The 24,171-nt window shown below is 42.1% G+C and overlaps 1 protein-coding gene across 4 annotated transcripts in view; it reads left to right on the forward strand.

The window, feature by feature from the left end:
- Window positions 1-24,171, forward strand: part of LOC122570240 (aryl hydrocarbon receptor protein 1-like) — a 155,244-nt gene that overhangs the window by 37,718 nt on the left and 93,355 nt on the right. For all 4 annotated transcript variants that reach the window (XR_006317773.1, XM_043732332.1, XM_043732331.1 and 1 more), the window contains exon 2: window positions 21,984-22,174. Coding sequence is in view for 3 of the 4 variants with exons in the window: in XM_043732332.1 (XP_043588267.1) it covers window positions 21,984-22,174 (191 nt within the window). In the remaining variant the exon portion in view is untranslated. The remainder of the gene's footprint in view (window positions 1-21,983; window positions 22,175-24,171) is intronic.

Consider the following 24,171-nt stretch of genomic DNA (forward strand, 5'->3'; position numbering starts at 1 on the left):
GATGGACGCACGGATAATGGCGTGCCGGCAGGGATGTCGGTTAGGTCAGGTTTTTAACGGTCACGTGATCACGTCATCGTGCGTGCTCGTTCGGACAGAATGGACCACGCGAAGCCACCGCCCTGAAACGTCACGAACTCGAGCAGCGATGAAGATGATCTTCGTCGCCCCGCTTTTTATTGCCACCTCAAGACCAGCCAGAAACGCTTAACGGTCACCAGCTCGAATTAACGAGTGAAAAACTCTCGTAGCCGAGATCTGGTTTGACATTGGAACCCTCTGCCCCCAACACCTGGACGACTCAATCGCCAAGGAGATGGTCTTCGTCGTTTTCCGAGTTCGACAAGAAGTGACGTCGCTCAGGATGAAGGGATTGAAGAATCTTCTTTTCTTTCAATATTTTCCTTTTCGATCTTGGCGTTTTTATTATTACGACGAATTTAAATGATTTTTCTATCAACAATCCGCACGACTCAGTCGTGGAAAATCGGCGTTCTTCGAAATGGAGAACCTCAGAGTTCTACGAATCTCATTAGGGGAATTTTTCTCTGTCTCACTTTTCTAATTAGCGATCTGTTAATATGTCTTTCAGTATTTGAAACGAGTATCCTAGGAACTCAAATGGATTTGTCTGTCCACGTCCTGGTTGATTCTAAACTTTCTTTTACACAGAGGTCCCTCCTTATTTCCATTTTTAATACGAATGTCTTCATCGCCGTTTATATATTTCTTTAATGTTCGAGGAGCGTATCTGTGGTATTTGAATGGATTTAGGTTGTAAACAATATAGAAATCTATGGTAGATTTGATTCATTGGACAGGTCTGGCGACTGTGTTAAAGCTGGAAGTAAATAGACATCCCTTGACAGAGTTGCCTGTATTCTCGGAATTCTACCAACGTTGTTAACAAATTTGTTACAAAATCATACATCCACCTTATCCCGTGTGCCTAATAGTATTTCTTCTAAAAACTAACGGAGAAATTATATCTAATGAGCTTGCAGTTCCCGCAATATCTTATTCAGGAAGTACTGCGATTCTCCCTAAGCAAACGACGCTCTACACCTTTTGTAATCATACTGATCTGTGAGCTGAATGTTGGACCTATGAAATTGTACATTTTGATATCCTATTGATAGATTCATTTGGAGAATTTGTGTAGTAAAATGGAGAAAATTGGAGGCACACGTTGGTCTCGTCATCGGTTGTTAGATGATCGCTCGCCACGCGGTTCGACCGATTTCCAGCGGTCTCCCTGGCCATATTTGATCAGTATCGGCTTGGCTATCCGATTCAATCCGTCATTCGACGCTGTTTGCATCGGTAATCTCGGTATCTAATCTTTCGAGCAGCGGTGTCGTCTTATGAGGCTAATCCGGCCTCGAAAAACGAGCGGATTGTGGCCTGCCGAGGGCAAAACCCACCCTAGAGTCAACTAACCAGATCATACGCCTCAGCTGGCATCAGGGGTGTCCAACATTCCGCGAATATCCACTTAAATATTCGCCCAAAGGGAAGAAAGTGGATTTGTACGTGTCCAAATCCACGTTTCTCGACTAAAACCACCCTTTTCTTTCACCCTAATAAACAAACCAATTTTGTATCACGTATAGGAGCCAAAAAACGACGAAAATTAGCGTTTTGCTTCCTATAAAATCGTGTTCATCGACTTATTTCGTATTATTTTATCGAGTCTAATGGCACTTTAGACGAAAATTGGGCTTGCGAATAATACACTTTGCTTTTAAATGATTTTAATTGGGTTTTCGAAAAGGGCCTAAAGGGCGACGGTATTCAGCGATGATAGGGCGTGGTTTGCCCAGCCCTGGTCATCGGGGATAGGCTGATCGGGGGGTGGCAAACGAGATTACTTTGATCCCGAATCCAACAAACTCAGTCTGATGCCTGCTAACCGCAGCTCTTCCACTCGTACGCCTCGAATAATCCAATAGTTTTACCATGTCTGCACACCGGCTCGACTTGTTCGTCGACAGGTCTCGACCGATATATCCTGAATTTTCCTCGCGGATACGCGGATTCCGGAACGGCCGCTGGTTTAATACGCGCCAGCCACCAACGGAAGACCGAGAAATGTCGGCTTCCAGCCCCCGCGACCTTCCCATCCGATACTGGATTATTGATGGATTTTAAGAAGGCCTCTAATCGGCTACCGCCGACTTTGTCCCGATTTTTCCCAGTTTTATCCAAGCTCAACACGATCCGGCTTCGGAATCGTGCAAATGTCCCGACCAATGTCCCAATGTTGGCTTCGTTTCAGCAGAATTCCGTCAAATTTCTTCCAAGGTTTATTCCTTCTCGTGTTAGCTTCCTGGAATTTTATCGGAAGAGTAGAAGATGAGTTTTGTTTCCCCTTTCGTACTAGCTTCCGGAAATATTATGAAAAACGTAGGAGATGACGTATAGTTTCTATTTTAAAAAATTTACATTTCTATACCATCTTGTGCTAGTTTTTCGCATCTTTGCGGGAAGAATGGAGAAGCAAGTTTGCGTATAGTAGCGTGTCAAGTTTGGAAATCGTTTTGAGATTATCGCGATAATTTCTAAATAAGCGTGAAAGTATGATTTGCTAGGAATATCTCGTGTATTACCGTGTTCGAGTTCTTTGTGAATTTACGAAAGCTATGTGACATCTGATTGTAGAGTCGTTTACGTTAAAAGAGTAATTTATCCTAGAGACAAGATGACTATACGTATAACTATACGTCTTGTACTTCAAACGTTTCATTCAGTGGATAATGCCACATTTAAGTCTGGCTACTCGTGTCCCGACACTATTCCCTATTCCAACTGCTCCAAATCAATATTCTCTCTATAGACACCTAAGACTATGATCATGATCTCACTAATGTGTTGTTCTTAAGCTACAAACTATTATTCGACGTATGGTGTTCTTCTTTAAAAACACGTGCAGTACATCCAGAACATGTTAACTGAGAGCCTAGCTAAAGCGAGGAGTTGTCCTCTTTAGTATGGAAAACGACACCGAATCCTGTGGGACGGATTACGAACGCGGTAGAAAGTCCCGCGGGTATAGCAGTTTTCCTCTGGTTAGAGATTAGGTTGCACCCTTAACTGGTTTGCATTTCAATCAATGCTCTTGCCAGAGTACAAAAGCTCTTTGCTACCACGGCCCGGGCGCAGTTCATTCTCGTCATTGCCACGATACACACAGTTCGCTCATCCGAATCTTCGTTTTTCTTTGCGACATCAAGCTACTAGTGATCGTCAACGAAATTGCTCTTGTTCGTCTCTTGAAAGTCGAGGTCTGTATCTTCCCTCTTCCTCGTAATCTCGTAGGGTTTCTTTTTTTTTTTTTTGTAAATAATCGAGTATTTAACGTTCTATACTTTGGGTCGTTCTCATAGGTTCGCGTAGATCAATAAGCAAATATTGAAGAGTTAAGTCAAGAGTAGTCAAGTGCGAAAGTTAGAGAGTTTAGAAAGAAGTTAAGTTTCAGACGTGAAAACTGAAAACGGCACGCGATGAACGAATCGCCAGATAGAAACGACGATGAAGTTGACTGGGAGAGGTGTTTCGGTTGGACATGGCAGAATTGATCATACGCGAAGAGAATTGAATAAATAGCGGCTTGCTCGAGACTTCAACGAATCGTGAGCAAGCAATCGTGTGGAGAACCGCGGCAGCCAAGGTGTAGGTAGCAGGTAGAGGTCATGCCTCTGAGTATCTCTGTCACCCCACGAACACCTTCTAAGAAGAGAGAAGATAACGGTGGTCAGTGACAAGTGCGAAGCCATTTCAAGTGGTTTGCTCACGGGACGAGTTTCTTAACCCGTTTAGTCTCGATGCTCATAATTAACCCTCCATAAACAGAATTCTGTGAGGCTCGCGAGACAGCTAGATTGTAATTCATTCCAACTTTTTACTTTCATCGGAAATTTAATCTAAAATTATAAACGAATCTTGGCGGAGGAAGAAGTTTTCAATTCGCGAAATGTGGACAAATGGGCACGTGACTTCTGAATTACACGGTTATCTCGTGAATCGGATCTTTCGTTCGTTAAAAACTTGCATAATCGCAGACCAAAAAGCTAATAAGCACGAATAAACTTGAGTCGATTTTAGTCCCTGCAAATATAAATATCGTCTACGGTACAACTCATTTTTAACAGAAATAAAACGGCACGTCGAAATTTGAGAGTCTGCAGAAAGTAGGAAAACTGGCAATTCCAAGAACGAGCTGACGCTTGCGACTGCTTCAACTACCACCCTAGATAATTAAAATCGAGCTTTAAAAATGAACATGAAGCGAATGGGATTCATCCAAAAACACACATGTAAATTACAAAATCCAGCGATTCTGGCCAAAGTAAAAGATACCTATACTCTCAACCAACGAAAGAACAATTACCCATTGAAAAGTCAGACTCGCGATCAGCGATCGGCCTGGTTCCCCGTAAGCGTTATCTTCGTGGCAAAGCGTGGCCACAAGCGGGGCTCAAGTGTGAAGGTGATTTTCGAGGCTGAGTGAATTCTGTACGCTCTGGCAAAGGACGAAGGGAGAAGGAAGGGCGAGGAGAAGATGCGCTGGAAGATAGGTGGGAGAAAAAGGGACGAAACGGAGAGGACGAAGAGGAACGAGGAGAAGGGAGGGGAGGGGATCGGTGGTGGCGCGGCGCTGGTTCGAACAGGACTTGGAAGGATACAAGGTCCTGGTATGCGGTGATATCAACTCATTACCATGCCCAGTGCAGACAGCAGGGTGTGACTTTGCATCCATTAGGATAATTGCTGCTCTAAGTCTCCCAGTGATTTCTTCGTGATCGCTGATTGCTTTACGCGCGCGACGCGCGATAATTCATCGATTGGCGCCACCTTTAAGCGCGAACACGAGAGTAACCGCTTATCGTTGGCCAGAGTAACGATACCCTCCTACCGTATTCCGGAATCCTGTGCAATTTCCCGTGCACTTTCGAGATCGTGTTTCGGATATACACCGGCTCGTTATGGAACAATTCAGTGTCCACGTTGTACGCTTTATATAAAACACCTTGGAATTTCTGCTAACACTATAGCGAGATAAGAGCGTCGTGATTATATCGATCAGATTTGAAAGCAATCTGGAAACGTATATAAAAGTTGCAAGATACTTAGCGCAAACATACTCTTGCGAAGGATTTGATATATTATATGAACATGTAATAAGTGCTAAAGATGGTTCCATTAAATATTTTATTTTGTGAAAACACGAATAGCAATTCAGGATAATTCTACGCTGTTTTCGCAGGAAGATGAAAATATTGAAGAACGTCAAAATGTTGGAGAAGAAACAGAATTGGATATTCATCGACATAAGATCGTCATAAAGACTGTACGCTGTTTCTTTTTAGAATCACGTTGCGTCCACATTGGACTAGAATAAATATCCTAAAATCTTCGGACCAATTTCTTCATACTTCGAAAGATCAACGAATGCGCTCGCGATCACCAAACAAACTCGCATATCCAAACTTCTCAATAAGTCGAGAGACTGTAACAACCTAGAAGCCCCCTAGGGCCCCATCCGAGGTTCGGTTTTTCCGTGTCTCGCGTCGCAGCTTTAGGCTGGGTGGAACACGAGAAACGATTCCATTGGATAATTAATTTCATCCTTAATGAGCTTGAGGGGACGTATGTTAATGCGGGGAGCGTAGGATATTTACATTTACGGTAGCCAGCACGAGCGTGGCCTCCGCTTTCGGACACTCGTAACCTACACCGCCTGGAGAAACGGAACAGATAACTCGTCCGTGTGTTTCTCCTCTCCCCTCCTCTGTCCTTTCCTCTCTTCGTTCGTTGTTCCTCGTGGAGTTGAACTGACTTGCAGGAGGAAGAGAAGTCAAGAGAAGACGTGTCTTTCTACCGTGGGGATTTCCTGAGGAACGAACGAGCACGGGAATTAGGACCACTAATCTTTCCTGCTGGCGAAAGAGCGACGAGAACCGGGCCAACAGCCGACAAATGCGTTTGCCAGGCCCGTTTCCACCTTCCTTCTTCCTCTTGCGAGGATCTTTCTCGCTTCTTTTTTGCCTTCACGTCTGGAGTTCCTTGTACCTTGTCACGGGAATTCGGTAGCACGGCCCGTCGACTCTGTTCGCGGCCCTTTTTCGCTCGAGCCGAGGCCTCCATCCTCACCCAACGCTGGATGGAGTGATTAAAGACGCCGTTAGAAGGCGTTTAGAAGAGGACTCGATGCCTCGCTCGTTTGTCAGGTCGTTCTACCATCCTCCCTCTTGTCCATTCTGAATTTTAGACGAGACAGTTTTCTGTCTTACAGGGTGTTAGGTAACATATTCTTGGCATTTCAAGCATGCTGTTGGGAAAGAAGTATCGAAATATCCTAAAGAAATGATTCACACATGCGCTGTATACGATAAATTTATAAGCTCTTTACGAAAAATTACGAATCGATAGTTTTTTTATTATTCCGCGAGATTTCCATAAAACATTGTTCTACAATGGCTGCAAAAGGTTATCTGTGGATACTCTGTATTTTTCATTGAAGCGTCTCTTTTCACGTATCGGACGTTTCATTTCTACAGTCTCAGTTTATGATCGATGTCGATTTTGAATCAGATCGATACACTGGCCACTGGCGGATTATGTAAATTTCGGTAAAACAAGTCTGTTTAGATTCAAGGGAGAACGAGCGTAAAAGTATTCTCGAAGTATTCTCGGGAATTATTCGAGAATACTTCGTAAACCTATCACTTAATCAACGACTCATAAAATCAGGACAATCTCGATGATGATCCACATAGCGAAGCAATTGATCGAGCAAAGCGTTGCAAGCCTGCTATGCATTTCCCGCGGATTATTAATGCGGCCGGTATCTAGCTTCAAAGTGATAATTACCCGGAGAAAATTGCTATCTGTACGATGCAAGGCGAAAAGCCCGAAGATTGCCTGGTCGATGGAATCAGACCGGTTTTCACGAGCTGATCCGCCGTGCATCGGCGCGAGACAATAAATTTTATTATCGATTGCATCGATCGCAATTTACGCGTCGCGTTAACGACTCTTTAACGCGTCCAACTTAATCCAATCGTTTGCTGACTAATCTCAATGTTAATCGAATTTATATCGCTTTTCGATTGCTTATCGATTAGACGAATTGTCATGATTTTTTAAATCGTGCCTTCTTTATCTTTAATAAATTCACTACACTCGACGAAATTATGAGAACCATTGACGGTTGAAATGTAACATTTTTACAAAGACTTTCATTTAGTGCTATAAATTTATTAAGTTTCTATAAAAAAAAAAAAGAAACTATGAATCGTTAGTTCTACATGGTCAATGAAATTTCTATTCTTCTTTGCTATAAAATTTTGATAAAATCGTGATCGTGGCCATTTTCACTATTTTGATAAAATTGATATTCATACGAACAGAGTGGAGTTTCTTTTTCGAATGGTCAACGAATGATCTGAGTTTGTATCGAGAGACCCGAGGTCGTCTCAGTTCCTAGACGCCTAATCCCGTGCACGGTTAGTCAGAGGTGTACACACGGAGACACAGGTCCGTGACATACGCGCGGCATGCGTGTCCCATGCGAGAGAACCAGCCGGCCGCTTCGTTCTCGCACCTGTTGACTTCTAACTCGACCGCTTGATTAACGACTCTCCTTCCTAAATCACGCGGTCTCGCGATTTCTTACTCCATCACGTGAGCACCGACACCGCCGTTTCACGACACGCTTTTTCGCTTCTGCGCTTCTACACGAGCCCCGATGAGCATCGGATCACAGGGTGGAATTCGCCCGACAAGATACGGCACTCGTGCAATCTCTCGAAGAACTCGGACAACAATCGGAGTGTTTCGGATTTCGCGGATGAAGCTTTTCCGCTCGAAGCAACTGAAACTTTGGCGTACAATATCATTTTGCGTCGACACAAAGAATTTTTCCATGGTGCATCGTACACGAAATACATTGTAGCGATATCGTCGGAATAATACAACAGGAAGGCTGCAATGTTTTACTTTGGAAGAGGAAACTGTTTCATGGGAAGGATGGGAGAGCTCGATGAAAATATTTTGGCCGAATGAAGCGAAAGGAAAATGAAATCTGAAATGCGTCTGTAAATGAAACGACGCGAATATCGAAGGTTTAGGGAAGGAATGATCGGTTTGAAGGGATCGATTCTCGCACGCAAGATCCATACAGATCCCATGCAGAACAGGATACCAAGAGCTTGAAGTGGGTGACTCGATCTTCCAAGATCATGCTTGACAATTATCCTTGTGCAGCGGCTATTAGGAGGTCAGGAGCTAACGCGGACGAGGGGTATGATTAATAGATAATTGCGTCTGAAATAGCCAATCCTCGTGGTAATGACTGAGCTCTGATGAGACGGGGAGGCAGTTAAGTCATACAAAATGCGCTACCGGTTAAGCGGATGTACGTAGCCGAGCATGTGTAATGGTTGATGGGTTAATTAAGAGTAGTTTATCATTCGTAAAGTGTCCTCTGAGGATGGGACCACACGTGAGCCTGAATACTCTACGATCATAAACGATAGGCGGTACGTTTGACATTTCCATTGACGTTTATTATCTCATATTTATTATTTTCCCCATTATGAAATGAGAATTATTCTTAAAATTGATAATCTCCAGCGTTTATATCTCGTTGATATATCACAGCACGATCTTCGACTTTGTAATCGAGTTCAGTACATCGACTATTATTCGGGAACATCCGATTAACAGAAGATATTTTTCATTCGAGAGTTTGAATGGTGCCGCGGCAATTCCAATGAAACGTAATCGTTTAAGGACTGATTATCCCCGCGTGGCGACTGATCGACGATTCAACGCCTCTCAATTTGAGACCTTTCGATTATTACGCCCCATCATCGTACGTGGTCGTTTGATGCTTACGATCGAACGATGAAATCGCGGTTTCCGATCGCGAGCTTCTTAATAATTCTCATGAGTTTCGAACAAGCGACGCCTAACGTCGGTCGGATTCGTTCTCCGCATGATTTCGATGTTCACGGGTTTACTGGACGTTAGATAATGGACGATAATTAGCATCTGGCATCCGTCAAACACGTATTTCGCTTTAACTGTCCGAAGAACCCTTCGCATCTCATTAGAACGTAGACCATTGTATGCACATCAATATGTATGCTAAGGATATACAAAATATACATATTAAAACGCGCAAGTGGCCGCATTTGCATGCGTGCTTACTCAGTCGCCACCGCGTCTAATAAGCCTTTGGCGCAATTAAGGGCGCCGGAAGTTCCCCGACCAAGAGACCGTACGTTCCTTCAATTTCCCACTTCACTCTCAGGCCAATTACCAGAAATAATCCTGAAAAATGCTGATATCTTTCGTTCTGCATATTAGACCGATTACTTATGATCGAAGATTACAAGCGAAAAACATGCTAAGTACATTTGTGCTGACCTTCTGATTTCTGATTGTCACTTTATGATTAAGTAGGAATTAATGTTAATGTGGTATAATTGACGATGAGAACAACCTGTCAGGTCCGGAGTCTTTTAATAATGGTTGATTAATCAATAAAGTTTTATGGAAGCTAAAGATATAATTGTGTATGGAAACCTGGAATTAGGGTGTATGGCACATTTTGCTCAGAATTACATTAGCAGTAGACTATGCTTTCACAAACCACGTTTTTCTCTTCATTTTCAAAATGTGCTAAATGTGCCTTAGATTCTTGTTCGAGGTCACCATCCACTTATCGAGCGATATTTTAATATTTCAACAGCTTTTAACAATTCTGGTAATATAAGATTGATCGACAATCCACTGAATCTTAAAACTATTTCGCTATAAAAAAATGGCAAATGTAACTTATCCTTTTCTTTCTCTGTAATCTTCGTTACTCCCGTAAACTAGATTTAAATCCTTCTGAAAGCTGTACAGTATACGAAAAATAATCTCAGCGTTGAGAAACGGAGATAGGCAGAAAAATTGCAGCGAAAGTTCCATATTTCGGCCACACCCTGGGATGATCGTTCGTAGAATTCGAGGGGCGGAATTCCGCGAACCGTCTGCCGCGAATTTATGTTGCGGAGACGAAGCTAGACGGCCGGTTATTGCAGAAAATCGAAGATATCACGGCGAGGGGATCGACGCTCAATCCGCACAATTAACGAAGATCCGTGAGACTTTCCATTCGACGTCCCACGCCTTCAGGCTTTGTTTACGGTTCTAGCGGCACGGCGGCGACGTTATTCCCTCTCGCGATCCCTATCGAGCATCTCTTGCCACGCTGACCAACACGAACCATGCCACAACCCTTCACCCTCTTCGGTCGCGGTACTCGTACGCGAGATTCTAATAAATGAGCGAGCAATCTTCTGCTACGTGCTTGATACTTTTATCGAATTTTTAAATCATCCCGATCAGTTAATAACTCGACGACGGCGATGAATAAACCACCCTCTCTCTTCCCTTTATTCCTCTATTTTCAACGAAGCTTGAAATGTTCTTGGGAAAAAGAAACAAGAACAAAGGAAATACATTGAAAGAATGTAAAGTTCATAATTGTAATGTACACAACACAAAGACTATCAACGATCTAATTAATCGAATAGAAAATAAACCACCCTCTTTCTTCTTTTTATTCTGCCATTTCCCAGCAAGCTAAGAACTCGTTTAAAAAAACGATTTACGTATCGGTATAATCGGAGAATTTCAATTTGTCTGGGATATCTTATAGGCTCGGTTATGCAGCCTTAATCCGAGAAAACATGTAATTAAGGAAACTGTTGCACTGTCTTTCGTCCTTTTGTCGTCGACTTTTCAATAAATTAGAGATTCGTCGGGGAAAGAGGATTTATCGGTGTAATTGGCGAGCTGGCAACTCGTCCGGACGAATGCAAAGTCCAGTCATATAGCCTCACTTGCAGAAAATCACGTCGAAACGAAGACCACAAACAATTTTAATTAATCAAGTAGGAATAAATCAGTCTCCTTCTTCTTTTTCCTTTTCCCATCCTCTTTTTCATACGTTATTTCGTTTTATTCGTCCACTTTCCAGTAATCTAAAAATTCCCTCGAAAAAAGAAACCTCTCGGTATAATTGGAGAATTCCATCTTGTCCGGTGGAGCCGAAACTCCAGTCATGTAGCCTTAATTCCAGAAAAGCACACCGAAACGACCACGAAGACTATAAACAATTTAATTAACCAAGCGGGGCTCGGTGGAAGTGGAAGGCGCGTTCGTAGCGTACGCGCGGCGGGCAGTGCATAAATCAAAGCTCCTTTATTTGCCTGGTTCGACTATTAATGAAGCACGGGTCCGTCGGCTGTGGAGCACGACGGACGACGACTAAATTAAATGAACATCTAAATCGTCGAATCCGGGGGACCACAAATCTCCCGGCTGCCGAAAACGCAACGGGTGCAAAAGTCGTATAGGAAGAGGAGAAAAGGAAAGCTCTCTCTTTTCGTTCGCCGGGACAACTAGCAAGAGGGTTCTCTCGGAGAATCCGCTGCTGGGCTGCCGCGCCGCCATAAATTCTCCACTGAATTCGAAATTCGCCGCCTCGCCGAGGCCCATCGCACGATCACGCGAACAGAGGAGGTAATGTCGATGTCCGAGTGATCGCTCGGAGATCTCGCGGCTGCGTGGGACGCCCGGAGATTTCGATGCTCGGAGATTTCTAACCGGAATCGCGTACCAATCTCCTGCCATGTGATAGAAGGACGCGCAGCGGCTTTGTGTTTTTGGCAATTGTGGCATTTGGCGAAGAAATTGACAATTTTTTAGTTGACCCTGATAAAGGAAAGTCTCTGGGCTTTTAGACATTTTGTTCGCAAACGTTTCTCGATCTTCGCAAATTTTGGGTATTTTTAATTTAGGGAAACGTAGAGTAGCTTCCTAATGCGTTTTAACGAAGGGCAGATGATTTACCGGGGAATTTATTGGAAATTAATGAAGGGACGCGATGGAGATTTGTGTTCTCAAGAATTACAAAGGAATTGATTTTTTTTCTATGTAGTTTTGATGTCTACGGAAACAAGTGTCTCCGAGGTTCCAAAGGTTTTCCTTGGAGAAATCTTCCAATCTCTGAATTATTAAAAATTCCCAATCGAGGAAAATGAAAGTAACTTTTCGCAGTACGTACACGCTTACCGAGGTAATTGTAGTTTATTATAAATTATCAATGAATCGCGTAGTAATGGAATTAGATGTGGAACGTAGGGAAACGTAAGCTTTGGCGATCCTCCTATTTCACTGCTAAAGCAAGAAGGGTAATAGAAGCGTACGTGGAAGGTTCGCAGGAATTACCAAGGGACTTCCTCCGAGCAGCTGCAACGATTCCGCGAAACGCAATTTCACGGGGCCCCGTTCTCGCGATCCGAGACAGAATAATCCTCGGTACTCGAAAAACTGTCTCAGTTCGTACACTCAATTAGTTCCGGCAGTCGTAGTGCATCCCGGCGAGGTGTTCGTCCTCGCATAATAATTCCGTTTGTCACGCCAGTTACGCGCTCCACATAGTCGAGCACGGAATCACCGACTCGCGTTGAAATCGCGTTTACTAATCACTATGAAACGAGTGAAACGCGTCCGTGAATATTTTTCTCAAATTTTCCTCGATTATCATAATTTTTCCTGAAAGAGGCTCTCGTGAATCAACTTGACGTTTTGTATCGGAAACGTGCTCCATTTAGTAGAATTGGCTAATTCTTAATTTAACCTGTTTTAATCGATCGATATCTCGACGGAGATTTGTCTCATATATTGACAAATGGAAAGTGTCTATATATTCTATAAGAAATCCTTGAATTCTTGAATCAAATTCTTTCATCTGATATTTGCTCTTGATCGTCGAGATCGTTGATCTTGATGTGTCTTAAATTGCATGGTAACAGTGTGTAATTCTTATCTGGCAGATGGGTAAGTAATCTTCCGCGATTAGATTGTTCGAGCCGATTCACACGAAGATATACAGCAGACTGGGATTCAAAGCGTACGAAGATTAATCACTTGCGCCCCTATTAGAACAGTCGATTGTTCGAAATGGTGTTCCCAGTTTTCTATGCATTACACCTTTCGTTCGTGTGCTACGATCTCGGTAGTACAAGTACACTGTTTTCCAAAAACGTCTGTGTTTATCTGGTAGATTTTAAATATTCTTTACAGAGAAATCTCGTTTATACGGATTACTAACAGACAAAAATACTAAACATCGTATAGCATCGTAGTCTGTAAAGAATTGTTCGATATCGTAATAAAAATTAAATAGATCAAAGTGGAAGATAGCCGAAGAAACCCATGGTTCAAAGGGAAATAGCCCGTATCATATATTTCACCAAAAAGTTGTTCAAATTCTTAAAAAGACACCAACGTAACTCGACGAAAGCTTTAAAAAAAGTTACAGATTGATCGTTTTAACCACTCTAATAATTCTACCATTAATATGTATAGGGCTGTAAGTTGTTTTCTAAGACTCGTTCGATGGAAAATCACGGATTCACGGTTTCCAGCGCCAGATAGGCGCCGCTAACGGTTCCAGAAATCGACGCTGGCGATGCTAACGGGAGCAGAAAGGATCGTTCTACGGTTTGCATTTAGCGAGTTAACAAACGGCTCAGTCACCGTCGGTTAGCATTACACGGACACGAGCTGGCGTTCAACCAGAGCGTCGCGAACGCCGTTTCCTTCATCACCGTCGCGAATTAATTACCGCGATCGTTCCCGGATTAATTACGGGCTCGGTTGCTATCGGTAAACCGCGCGAGAACCATCCAGCGCCCGCTTTTTCTCGCGCGCACGCGATTTACCGGATAAACGCGGCGCCGCGCCGTGGGCCGATCGGCCACTCTCCGCTGGAGTTCGCCGAGTTTTTGCTCGAATCGAGCGAATCTGTTGCCCCAGACACTGTTTTGCCTTCATTTACAGAGCTCTCGGATGACACGCTGGTCGAGAGATGTTTTCCAATGAAATTGATTGATTAAAATAAAAAGGGGTGTTGAGGATTTTAGGCTAGCGATGGAGAAATATTTGGCGTTTGGTAAAACAGTCTCCCACTTTTTGTCATTTCCTCGGTTTCACTGCGCAGCTGCGCGATTAATGTTCAACACACGAGAACGAAATGACTTTATTTTCATATGTTAACATATGTACCTTTTATATTTGCGAAAGAACGGAATGCGAATGATAGTAAATTGCAAAGTAAATTTTTCGAAATAGTGTTTGCAAAGTCATCATTTTTCTGCGTTTTCAAATCGTTTGCTCACTTAGATCTGACGATCACTGACTTAATTCCACCGCGGTCCTCCAATTTTTGTCTCGATCTTGTCTTCGTTCATCGCTTTCGTTTTTAATAAAAAAGAACTTGTACTGTTTCTTTTAAGGAACTTTTAAGGATTCCGTCGAAAATGTGTGAAAAATACAGTTGCATTAAGCGAAACAGAGACATTGACGTGGAAATTTATGTAGTTCGTCATTAGATAAATTTTATATCGTACAAAACTAATTGTGCTTTAAAATTCCTGAATATTATGGCTTCGTAAAGAGACGAGTCACCGAATATGTACATTTTGAATCTTCTGTTAAATTCGAAGACTTCGGTATCGAACTTCATCGGCTATAAAATGTGAAAGAAAAAGGGAAGTGGAGGTTGTGGACAGGTTCGATGTCCATGGTGAAGGATGAAGCGCGAGGGAAACTGACGACCGCGAAAGCGGCTTAACAGCTGCATTTGCATTTTCGTTGTCGAGGTCTCTTTGACGAAGACCACTAATTCTGGCGTCGGTCGACATATGGTCGATTATTCGCCACAGGATGTCGAAAGTCGCTCCGGCCGGCATCAGCGGCGCGCTCTTTCTGGTCGCCGCTTACGAAATACCACGTTGACAGGCGAATGCACTTCCGCTCGTTTCGAGTCTCCGGCGAATTCGTTGCGTGGCCGCGGTGTGCCTGCAAATTTCCGTGTGCCGCTCGAAAAATCTCCTATGAAAGAACAAATAGAAAGAACGGAGTTTAAATACTAGAATTCTCTGATATATATATATAATATTGTTGTAAGAATTCTGGTTCTAACGATTTTCCAGGATTTCTGCAACATATTTCTAAGAATTCTATTTAATAAACTTTCTCCCTTATTAACGCAGTTTTAACTTTCGCGAGGATATTACTCTGTCATTTTGCAATTCTTAGAAATTTGGATCGATAGGTGAAACTACATACGGTGGTTCTTAAAATCCGCACTTTTATCCGGAATTAAACTGGATAAATTTTAGGCGAACGAGGAATGATTTCCGAGAATCTGAATTCTCTGTAATTATTGAAAAAAAAAAAAAAAACAGAGGTAGACACACGTCGTTTCCGGTGAGTGTGGAACGAAATTTTCATTTTTCCATTAAAAGGTGATTATCGTGAGCCAGCAGCCGGCTGAATCGTTATCTGCAACGCGGCGACTCGTAATTCCTTCGCCACGTGACCGATACTCGCTTATCGTTCTGCGAGATCTGATCCGATAAGATCGATTTTCGAGAAGCCGACCACACGAAACGTAATTAATAAACGACGATGAAATGCTACTCGACGACAACTTCTGATTAATTATTAGCCGTATTATGAACTTTTACAATTCATTTGCCTTGTAGAAAATGATAAAAGTCTCCGTCACTGTACTCTTAATCCTAAATTTATTTCCGTCGTTTAAAAGTCACCCTTTCACGCTCAACTCAACGAAGCAGGCCTTTTTCGCCCCCCTATCAACGCCAAAAAATTCAACATCTTCTAATTAATTATCAATAGACGAAGAATGTTTATAGATTTATGAGAAATTTAAAGATGCAAAACTGTATGGAATGCATACGATAAAATGTACACGATAAAACGAATGAAATATTCAAAGTATAGTACTCTGCGTAATATCGTAGAATATTTAACGAGAGAAGGAGAAGTCTCCATTTAAATTTCATTTCTTTAATCGCGATACCGAACATATATAAATTTGCATAAATATCCGCGATACGATTATTCGCCTTATTATTAATTTCTGCAACCCGTTTCGTCTCTTCGGGGCAGCGACAAAGAATTTCGTAGCTATACTCCTTATCCTAAATTTATATCCGCCATTTAAAAGTCACTGCTTCACCCTGTACTCGACAAATCTAGCTCGTCACCCCGTAACAACCCCAAAGAAATCGAACTCTGTTTCCTCGTTCAACCCCTGAGGAAACCGAGCCCTGAGAGTCTTACGGCTCGGTTCAAGGTCGATGCCAGGCATTCCTAGACGCCACCCCCATCCCTATCGCCGTCCAACCGAGTATATCACCATCCCAGGAAACGGGCTAGCATCCCTTGCGCGGTGGGAGCTTCCATTGCTGCCCCATGCTGTCTGCCACCCCGGAACTTCACTGGTAGAGCGTCTCTACCCTCGAAAATCCATAGTGGACCCACCCTTTGTGGCGCCTGCGCGTCTCTCCTCGTTCCGTTCGAACGATCAAGCCCCTTTCCACCCTCTGTTGGCCTGGCCTCTCTGCTCTTGCGAAGAAGGACGTCAACGAAGCGACCGAGCTTGACGCGGCGAGCCATTAAAGGGCCGAAGGAAGGGACGAAACGGATACGCAGACGCTGCTGGCCCGAATAAAAGGGTGGACGAATCGTAGGGATACGGAGGATAGAGCGGATATAGTTGGGGGCAAAATGGCGAACTTTTTCATGAAATTTCTTCTTTGATGTTTGAAACGTTTTTTAAATTTTGGATGTTGGCGTCTTCGAACGAGGATTATGAATCGCGGGCGGAATTCGAGAGATTTATAAATTGCAGCTTAATTGCAGCTGCTTTGATGTACTTATTATGTATTATTATATTTTACTGTAGTTGAAGGCGAAGGATTTTCCAAGGGTAGACGGAAGCGAGGAATTTTTTGACGAACCGGTCCTTCGAGTCTTGAAGAATTTTAATTCTGACGTGCGGAGACTTTCGAATGACTCGAGAGATTTATAAATCGCATTGCGGAAATTTATTCTATCGTCGAAGAATTCTCTGTACGTAGATGGTTTTCACTGTGTAAACAGAGATGGGGAATTGTACAGAAGTGGAACTAGCGAGGAGCTAAATTCTAGAATCTTTTAACGAAGTGGTTTCTTCTCGAGGAATTTTCCATTTCACTCGAAAGATTACAAGTCACAATTCGCAGATTATTCCGATATTTATTTCGCTCTACTTTACACCGAGGAATTTTCTAATTTATGGAAATTGAACAGCCCACTCTAGAGATATTTAATAATTGATAAGCTTCGTGAGTAGTTCGAAGGTTGTCTCGATATTCGTTCTACCGTGGTTCCCGCTTGCATCGATCTCGAGGGGACATTGAGTATTTGCCGAAAAGCGAGCGTGGTCGAGGGTAGACTAATCTAGAGAGGGATTCGTAGGGTTGATGGATTAGAGGATAGCGTGCTGGCCCGTCAGATCGCGCCACCTTTGATTCGTGTTATTTAATTCTAATCAAACCAAGGCCTGCTTCCTATTTGTCCTACCTCGTGAAACAAATAATATAGTTTTCCTGGAATTTCATTTTCCAGCGAAAGTATGCTCAGTCAGGATTTTCTACCTAGAGAAAATTTCAAGTTTCTCCAAAAGAAGATCCCGTTTCTCCGAACGAATCGTTCGGATTTTCCTCCGTAGGAAAACGCGATGAAAGCAAGGTTTGCCAACGAAGAGAAGGCTGGAAAATCGCTATAGAGCCTTAGGGTAACGATCGCGATAACGCAGCCGGCCATTAAACAGCGGTCTGAAGTATGCGCGCACATTTCGAATGCGTAACCGTGTTACGGTTCGTAGGGTCGACACGTATGTATCTACGCAATTGGCCTAGCTTGGCTTGCTAGAAGGGTTCAAAGGGATCATTTATCGCCTTATCACCTGGTTTCGCTAAATATACAATTACTAGATTTTACTGTGTTTGCAATCTGATTGGATGCTCTAGATTCTTCTCCTCCTTAAAATCTCTTCGCTGTATTTATGCATTTCGGTTGTTTAGTACCAGGTTATTGGATAGGGATCGAAGACTGGATTAATCGATAATATACTAATAATATAATTCGTTGAATTCCAATGAAAAATAACTTCTCTTACTGATATTTTGTAATACAGGAGAACTTGTCGAGGGGCAAACAATTTGTATAATTGGAGTTCGTTAATTTGCCCATTAGTAGGAACTTACATTGTGATAGGTGGAATCAATCGGCAAAACTTCAGTTAATCGGATGTGTTAATGAAGTTCGATACTTATGAGAATATTCTATTTTATAAGATTAATATCCGATATAAATATTTGTCCGGAGAAAGATTATTTGATTATTCCAACGATCGAATAGTCAAGGCTTTAGCGTAATATTTTGCGACAAACTGGCGATAAATTCGAATGCAACAAATGGTACAAAGTCGCGAAACAGTCTGAACGATCGCAATGAGAGACAATTACGTTCTAATTGCTACATTGTCACATCAGTTTCATTCTCCTATGGCGAACTTGCAGTTTGAGGACGCATTGAAATGCAGTTTTCTGCCGCGCAAAGTGCACGGTTCGCGTCGCTTTCTTCCCACGCTGCAGCAGAACAAAAGTCGGTTACGTAAGCGCGTGTCTCATTCATCGGTTTCCCTCTGGGACATTGTTTCGCGAAATCTATAATTTATTTTTCCCATTTTTGCCTCTCGTTTTGTTCATTATACGTCCGTCATCGTGACACGGTCATCGGGACACGCTGATCCAATCGCCAACCATTCATATACCATGTATACACGTACGTGCATCAACTACCTCATGCTCCACTGAATAAGAACTATGTATGTATTGGATTGCTCACATATTTCGCATTTTATGCAAGTGGAAAAAATATGATCAAATGAAATGTCATGTTTTGTTTTCAGTTGAATACTAAGAAAATTAATGAGAAGGATATGGAATTTGTTAATTCGACGAGGTTTATTTTTTAACGGGGCAACGTTGTCCGTCGCGTATTCACGAGGAGTAAGGAGAAGAACGTTAAATTTTAATTGGAACATTGAATTTCGTTCATTAAACGTAACATAGGCACACTGTTTCTCAATTTGTTTCTCAATTTTCATAAAATTCTTTTAATTACAAAGAATTTGTCACGGACTCGAAGCAACTAATTGAATAGGATGAAAAGTCTTTTGAAAAAAGAACTCGCGATAGTTGAAGCCGGATAGTTTGACAAAATGTATCGTTTAAGAAAACATTCTAATAAAATAAGAACTTTCTGAACAATCTGATACACGAATTTATGACACGATGGAAGTACCTTCGGTTGGAAATATCTTTAATCGCTGGAACTATTTCGACGCTGTTCGACCGAGCTTCGCTGAATTACTCCATTCGTCGTTAGTCTTGACGATTGCAATTAGTGTCATGAAATTACACGGAGTTCGCGATCCTGTCCTTGACGAGTTCCTTGAATGCACACGTCGCGTCAGGCGATCTCAGGTTTAGCCAAAGAATTTCGTGTCCTCTTCGAATCGAATCGTCCCAGCTTGGAACGACCCCCCTCTTGACAGATCGAGAAACAGAGCTGGACAAAATGGAAAAGCAAAACCTGGGGAGAAAGGGTAGAAAGAAGAAGACGGTAAAAAAGAATGGAGACAGAGGAACGAAGTGGCACGGCCCACGTGGCACTCCTTTCCTCCCGTCCTCGTCCCGATAATTAACCGTGTTTTGCACGCCGGGGAACGCGCGAGCAGCCGCGAAAGAACAAAAGGCCGGCCGTGGGTCCTAATGGTATCTGAATGAGACTATTCCTCGAGGACCTCCGTCCGTTCCTCGTCCCGGATAATGGATTCGGTGTCATCTAATAATTAATAGAGTTCTTCTCGGTGCTGCCGCGCGCACTCGTAGGCACCGACCGCCTCGTATGTGGACGGCAATCTCATTCATCACGCTTTCTAACCCCTAAGCATTTTAATTAAGGCCATCGCCGTTTTTCCCTCCACCTTCCTTTCCTTCTTTCCTTCTTTCCTTCTTTCTTGCCCCAATTGTCCCTCTTTCCTTAGTGGCTACGTTTTGCTCGCGATTCGCGTGCTTTTGATAAAAGAAAGGTTGCTCGGTGGATGAGGTACAGAGGAATGATGGATTTTGATTAAGACGATGGTACCTTTTCTTTTTCTTTCCTGATTGGGTTACGACGGAGATGTTTCGTTAGGTTGATATTGAATTTTGTCGAGATTTAGATTAGATTTCAACTGTTTGTTTGGAAGATGACCGCAGGAATATTTGTCTATCAAAGAGTAACGATTATTAGAGTGTTTGATATGTATATTTATGGGGAAAGTAATGATGATTTTTTTTAGAAGTATCGGTTTTTATGGAATGAGAATTTATGATATCTGGAGATACAAATTTGCGTAAATATCCGCGGTTTAATAGTCATTGTTAAGCACGAGATCGCCATAGGCCGCGGTGCTTCAATGAGGTTCGGTACTCGTTCGGCATGGGGTCTCACTCCCATGGTAGAAGGTTCAATTAAACAAACAGTTTGTACTCGATCCGTAACGCTTGATTTTTCGTACGTGTCTCGTAAGCACACATTGGCGTCGAATCCTTTATTCCTTGTGCCGAAGCAAAATATCCTATCCTTGTATCACTTTACATTTACACTAACATTTATAAACAGGAATTTTCATTGTGACGTTATTTATTGATCTAAGTTTGTGCAAATTCATATTTTTGTTAACGCAACTGGGAAAATAAAACCTAAGCAAAGATTTATGTATGAAGATTCTTCGTCAGTATAATAGACAAAAATTGCTCAGAAATTGAATTAAAAAGTACAGGAAGATGATGACATTATATGCACTGTGTTTTTATATCTTGCGTGGAATTTATTATCGTTTGTCATTTTCTTACAAAATAGAGTATTGGTTTCATCCGTATCGTTTAGTGGTTGGTTCACTCCATACTTAGAGAAAGTGTAATTAGTCAGTTTGATTTCTAAGAAGTCGAATCACTCTCAAATGTATCAAGTTGTAACGTAAGCAAGTTTGGTTAAACTCAATATTTTCCTTTATTTCACCGAACTCGTTTCCTGTTTCGAGCCAATGATTTACAAAGTACAGATATTTCTTATTTTGATCGACGAAAATACTTGTTGGAAAAAGATATTCGCGCAGTGGTTACGCCATTGGAAGCTGATCAGACCACCGCGTGGTAGTCAGCTTCCACATGTCATAATTATCAAACAATTTATGCATTTTATGCCCCGTTTGCGGATAAACCGAAGAAAGAGCGAGACGAAAGTAGGAAAGGTAACGGTGGAACGAAAGAAAAACGAATGGAAGAGAGTGCAGATGCGAGAAGTATTTTGTAATAACTATACTTATCCCGAGGAATTCCGGGCTGTTGAGTGGGCATATCGGTCCGCAGGGTTTCTCCGCGTGTCAATCAACCCTTGGATAGTGGTCGCCTTTAATTATCGAGATCCTTCGCTCGTAGGCCGCCTGTTGTTCGAATCTCGAAGGTGGCCGAGGAATTTCTGCAACCAGTCGAACGTGAACACCGTAGGATCGACGATTATCTCCATTACTCCGGCTAATTAAATCGACGTGACGTATCAGCTTTTTTTCTCTCGTCAATTTTTCATTCGAAGAAATTTTCGCCGATGATAAAATCATGTGTCATATGTTAGCAGAAAAGTTCAAGCATAATTCCTTCTTATATTTGTATTTGGTTGCCATTCGGTCGAAAGTTTAACACGAGATTCTAGAAAGAGACGTTCTTGCCGATTTTCTGCTATTCGTTCGATTGTCGCTATATTCTACCCTTCTATTTTCTAGCGGTCTTTCTCATTTACAAACTGGCCTTTTTATAACCAACTACCGTAAAATCTATGATTTTGGACAGCAATTAAGAAAATGGGTAACCGGCGAAACGCTGTAATTGTAACAGGACGAAGAAAACGGAATTAATAAGAAAAGCTGATATATTTAATTGTTTGTTTTATAGCTTAAAACCACCGCAAAAGGATGGGGTAACGAAGTCGAATCCGAGCAAACGGCATCGCGAGCGATTGAACGCCGAACTGGACACTCTGGCATCCTTGCTTCCGTTCGAACAAAATATTCTCAGCAAGCTTGACCGACTCAGCATCCTCAGACTCAGCGTCAGCTATCTTCGAACGAAGAGCTACTTTCAAGGTAGGTCTCTAATTAGGTGAATTATTTTCAACAAGACTGGCGATAAATCTTAGTTTCACTTATGAATATGATGAAACGTTAGAAAAAAAAAGAGCATGTATTAAGAAGATGATTAAGTAGTTGATACGTATTATTAACTACGAGAAAAGCGTCCGTCGTGAAGATGGCGGTTAGATACAGAGATTTCTTGCGAGCCGCGTGCTCTCTGGCTAAACATCGTTGCGCATCCAGGAGCATTAGCATCCTCGAATATCCCCGCGAACACGCGATGCTGTCGTTACTCTGTCTCCGAGGAAACAATAAGATTCAAAAACAATGGCTGCTGTTCTTCCGCGATCCTGCAATTCGTCTGTTCACCGTCAAACTTCTCGGTCTCCTCTCGGCAACCATTGTGATTCACGCCGCTATTGTTGGATTATCGCATTGTGCAAGATGTTACGGAGAAAGTGGTCGACTATGCAAATGCATGCATTTGCTATTTTTCTCGTTTTCTTTCCTGGATTTGGGAAAAGACTGGAAAAGTTATACAGAGATCGTATCCTTGTTCTTTACGTTGATGATATCATAAGTACGACTAGACCGCGGATTTCTATACATTTATGCATTTATGGAACATTCGACGACACGAAAGTGCATATGGCATGCAAAAATATAGAAAATATTCAACGTATAGTACTTTTTACAATACTTGCTAGGTTAAACAATTTTCTGCTCAAGTATTACTTTTTTTTTTTTTTCTTTTAGTTACATTCGTAAAAATACGAATTTGCATAAATAGCCGCAATCTAATTACGTATGTGATAGATTAGAGAACTCTTGCTACATTTTTTTTTCTCTGGATTTGAGATAATAAAATATTTCACTAGATCGTATCATCCCTTTTACGAATACACTGATTTATACATTATTTCTACATTCGTGTATATTTCAGATTATTTTAAAATCATGGTACTAATAATCGTTATAACTTTCCCGGCTTGAGTTATAACTGTTACGAAAACAAAACAAAAAAGGTGACATTCGATCAATTTTACCGGAGAGATAAAAATTTACACATTTATGGTTACGACATAAGGAGGCAGATATTCTAACGACATGAAATATGGTTAATACAAATCGTTTACAGGCGGTAAATCATAAAGGAATTCTAAAGTTACGAGCTAGAGAAGATTGAAATCGCGCTAAATGCAGTTAAACGTCAGTGCAAATTTCCATATCGATTCCGAACGGTTCCTGGATAGACGAAAAACGAGCAGAGCCGCGGAACAAGCTGTTCTGTATACAGCATAGGCAAGGTTTGCCAATCAATAGCCTGAAAATCCGTCGTAAAAAGATAAGCCCGGTTATTACGAGAAACTCGCGGCGCTCATTTGCCCGAAGGTTGTAATTTCTGTACAAAGAAGAGTTTATAATCCGTTCGTGACGCGGAATCGTAACATTGCTTAACCCATTTGCATTGCTTATTCATAATTAGTCAAGATATCCGCGCGGCTATGACATTTTTAAATTTTAGGTCAGCCCAGATACCGTCCCGGTTATATAACGATACGCTTTGCCAGAACGAACAGCGGATAATTTTCGTTAAAATTCAATTTACTCGTCTCAGTTCGATCGAACTTGTCCGTCCGATCTCGATGATTCGATTTCACCTTTGCCTCGTTCGAATCGTTTAATCGAACGATTGAGATAAATTGATCCGCATCAGCGTGACCTAATTTCTCGTGGTTCCATCGCGGGATTGCTAATGGCGTGACTGTTTAAGATTACAGTCTTCAAGGTTACTTTACTTACCGTTATTTATTTAAAAAGCTGGACAAGGGCAACTTATGTTCAGACAGACGGTCCGCAAGGTAAATTATAACTTGTAAATGAAAGGAATCAGCTTCAATCCTTTAGTAGAGAAATGTGTGCGATACGAGCCAGGATAGGTAGAACGAGGTCATAGGTTAAGCCATCGAGAAGGGACACGAACAAAACTTGGGACTTCACATTGGTAT

This window comes from Bombus pyrosoma, linkage group LG8 (assembly GCF_014825855.1).
Source record: "Bombus pyrosoma isolate SC7728 linkage group LG8, ASM1482585v1, whole genome shotgun sequence".
Classification (NCBI taxonomy): domain Eukaryota; kingdom Metazoa; phylum Arthropoda; class Insecta; order Hymenoptera; family Apidae; genus Bombus; species Bombus pyrosoma.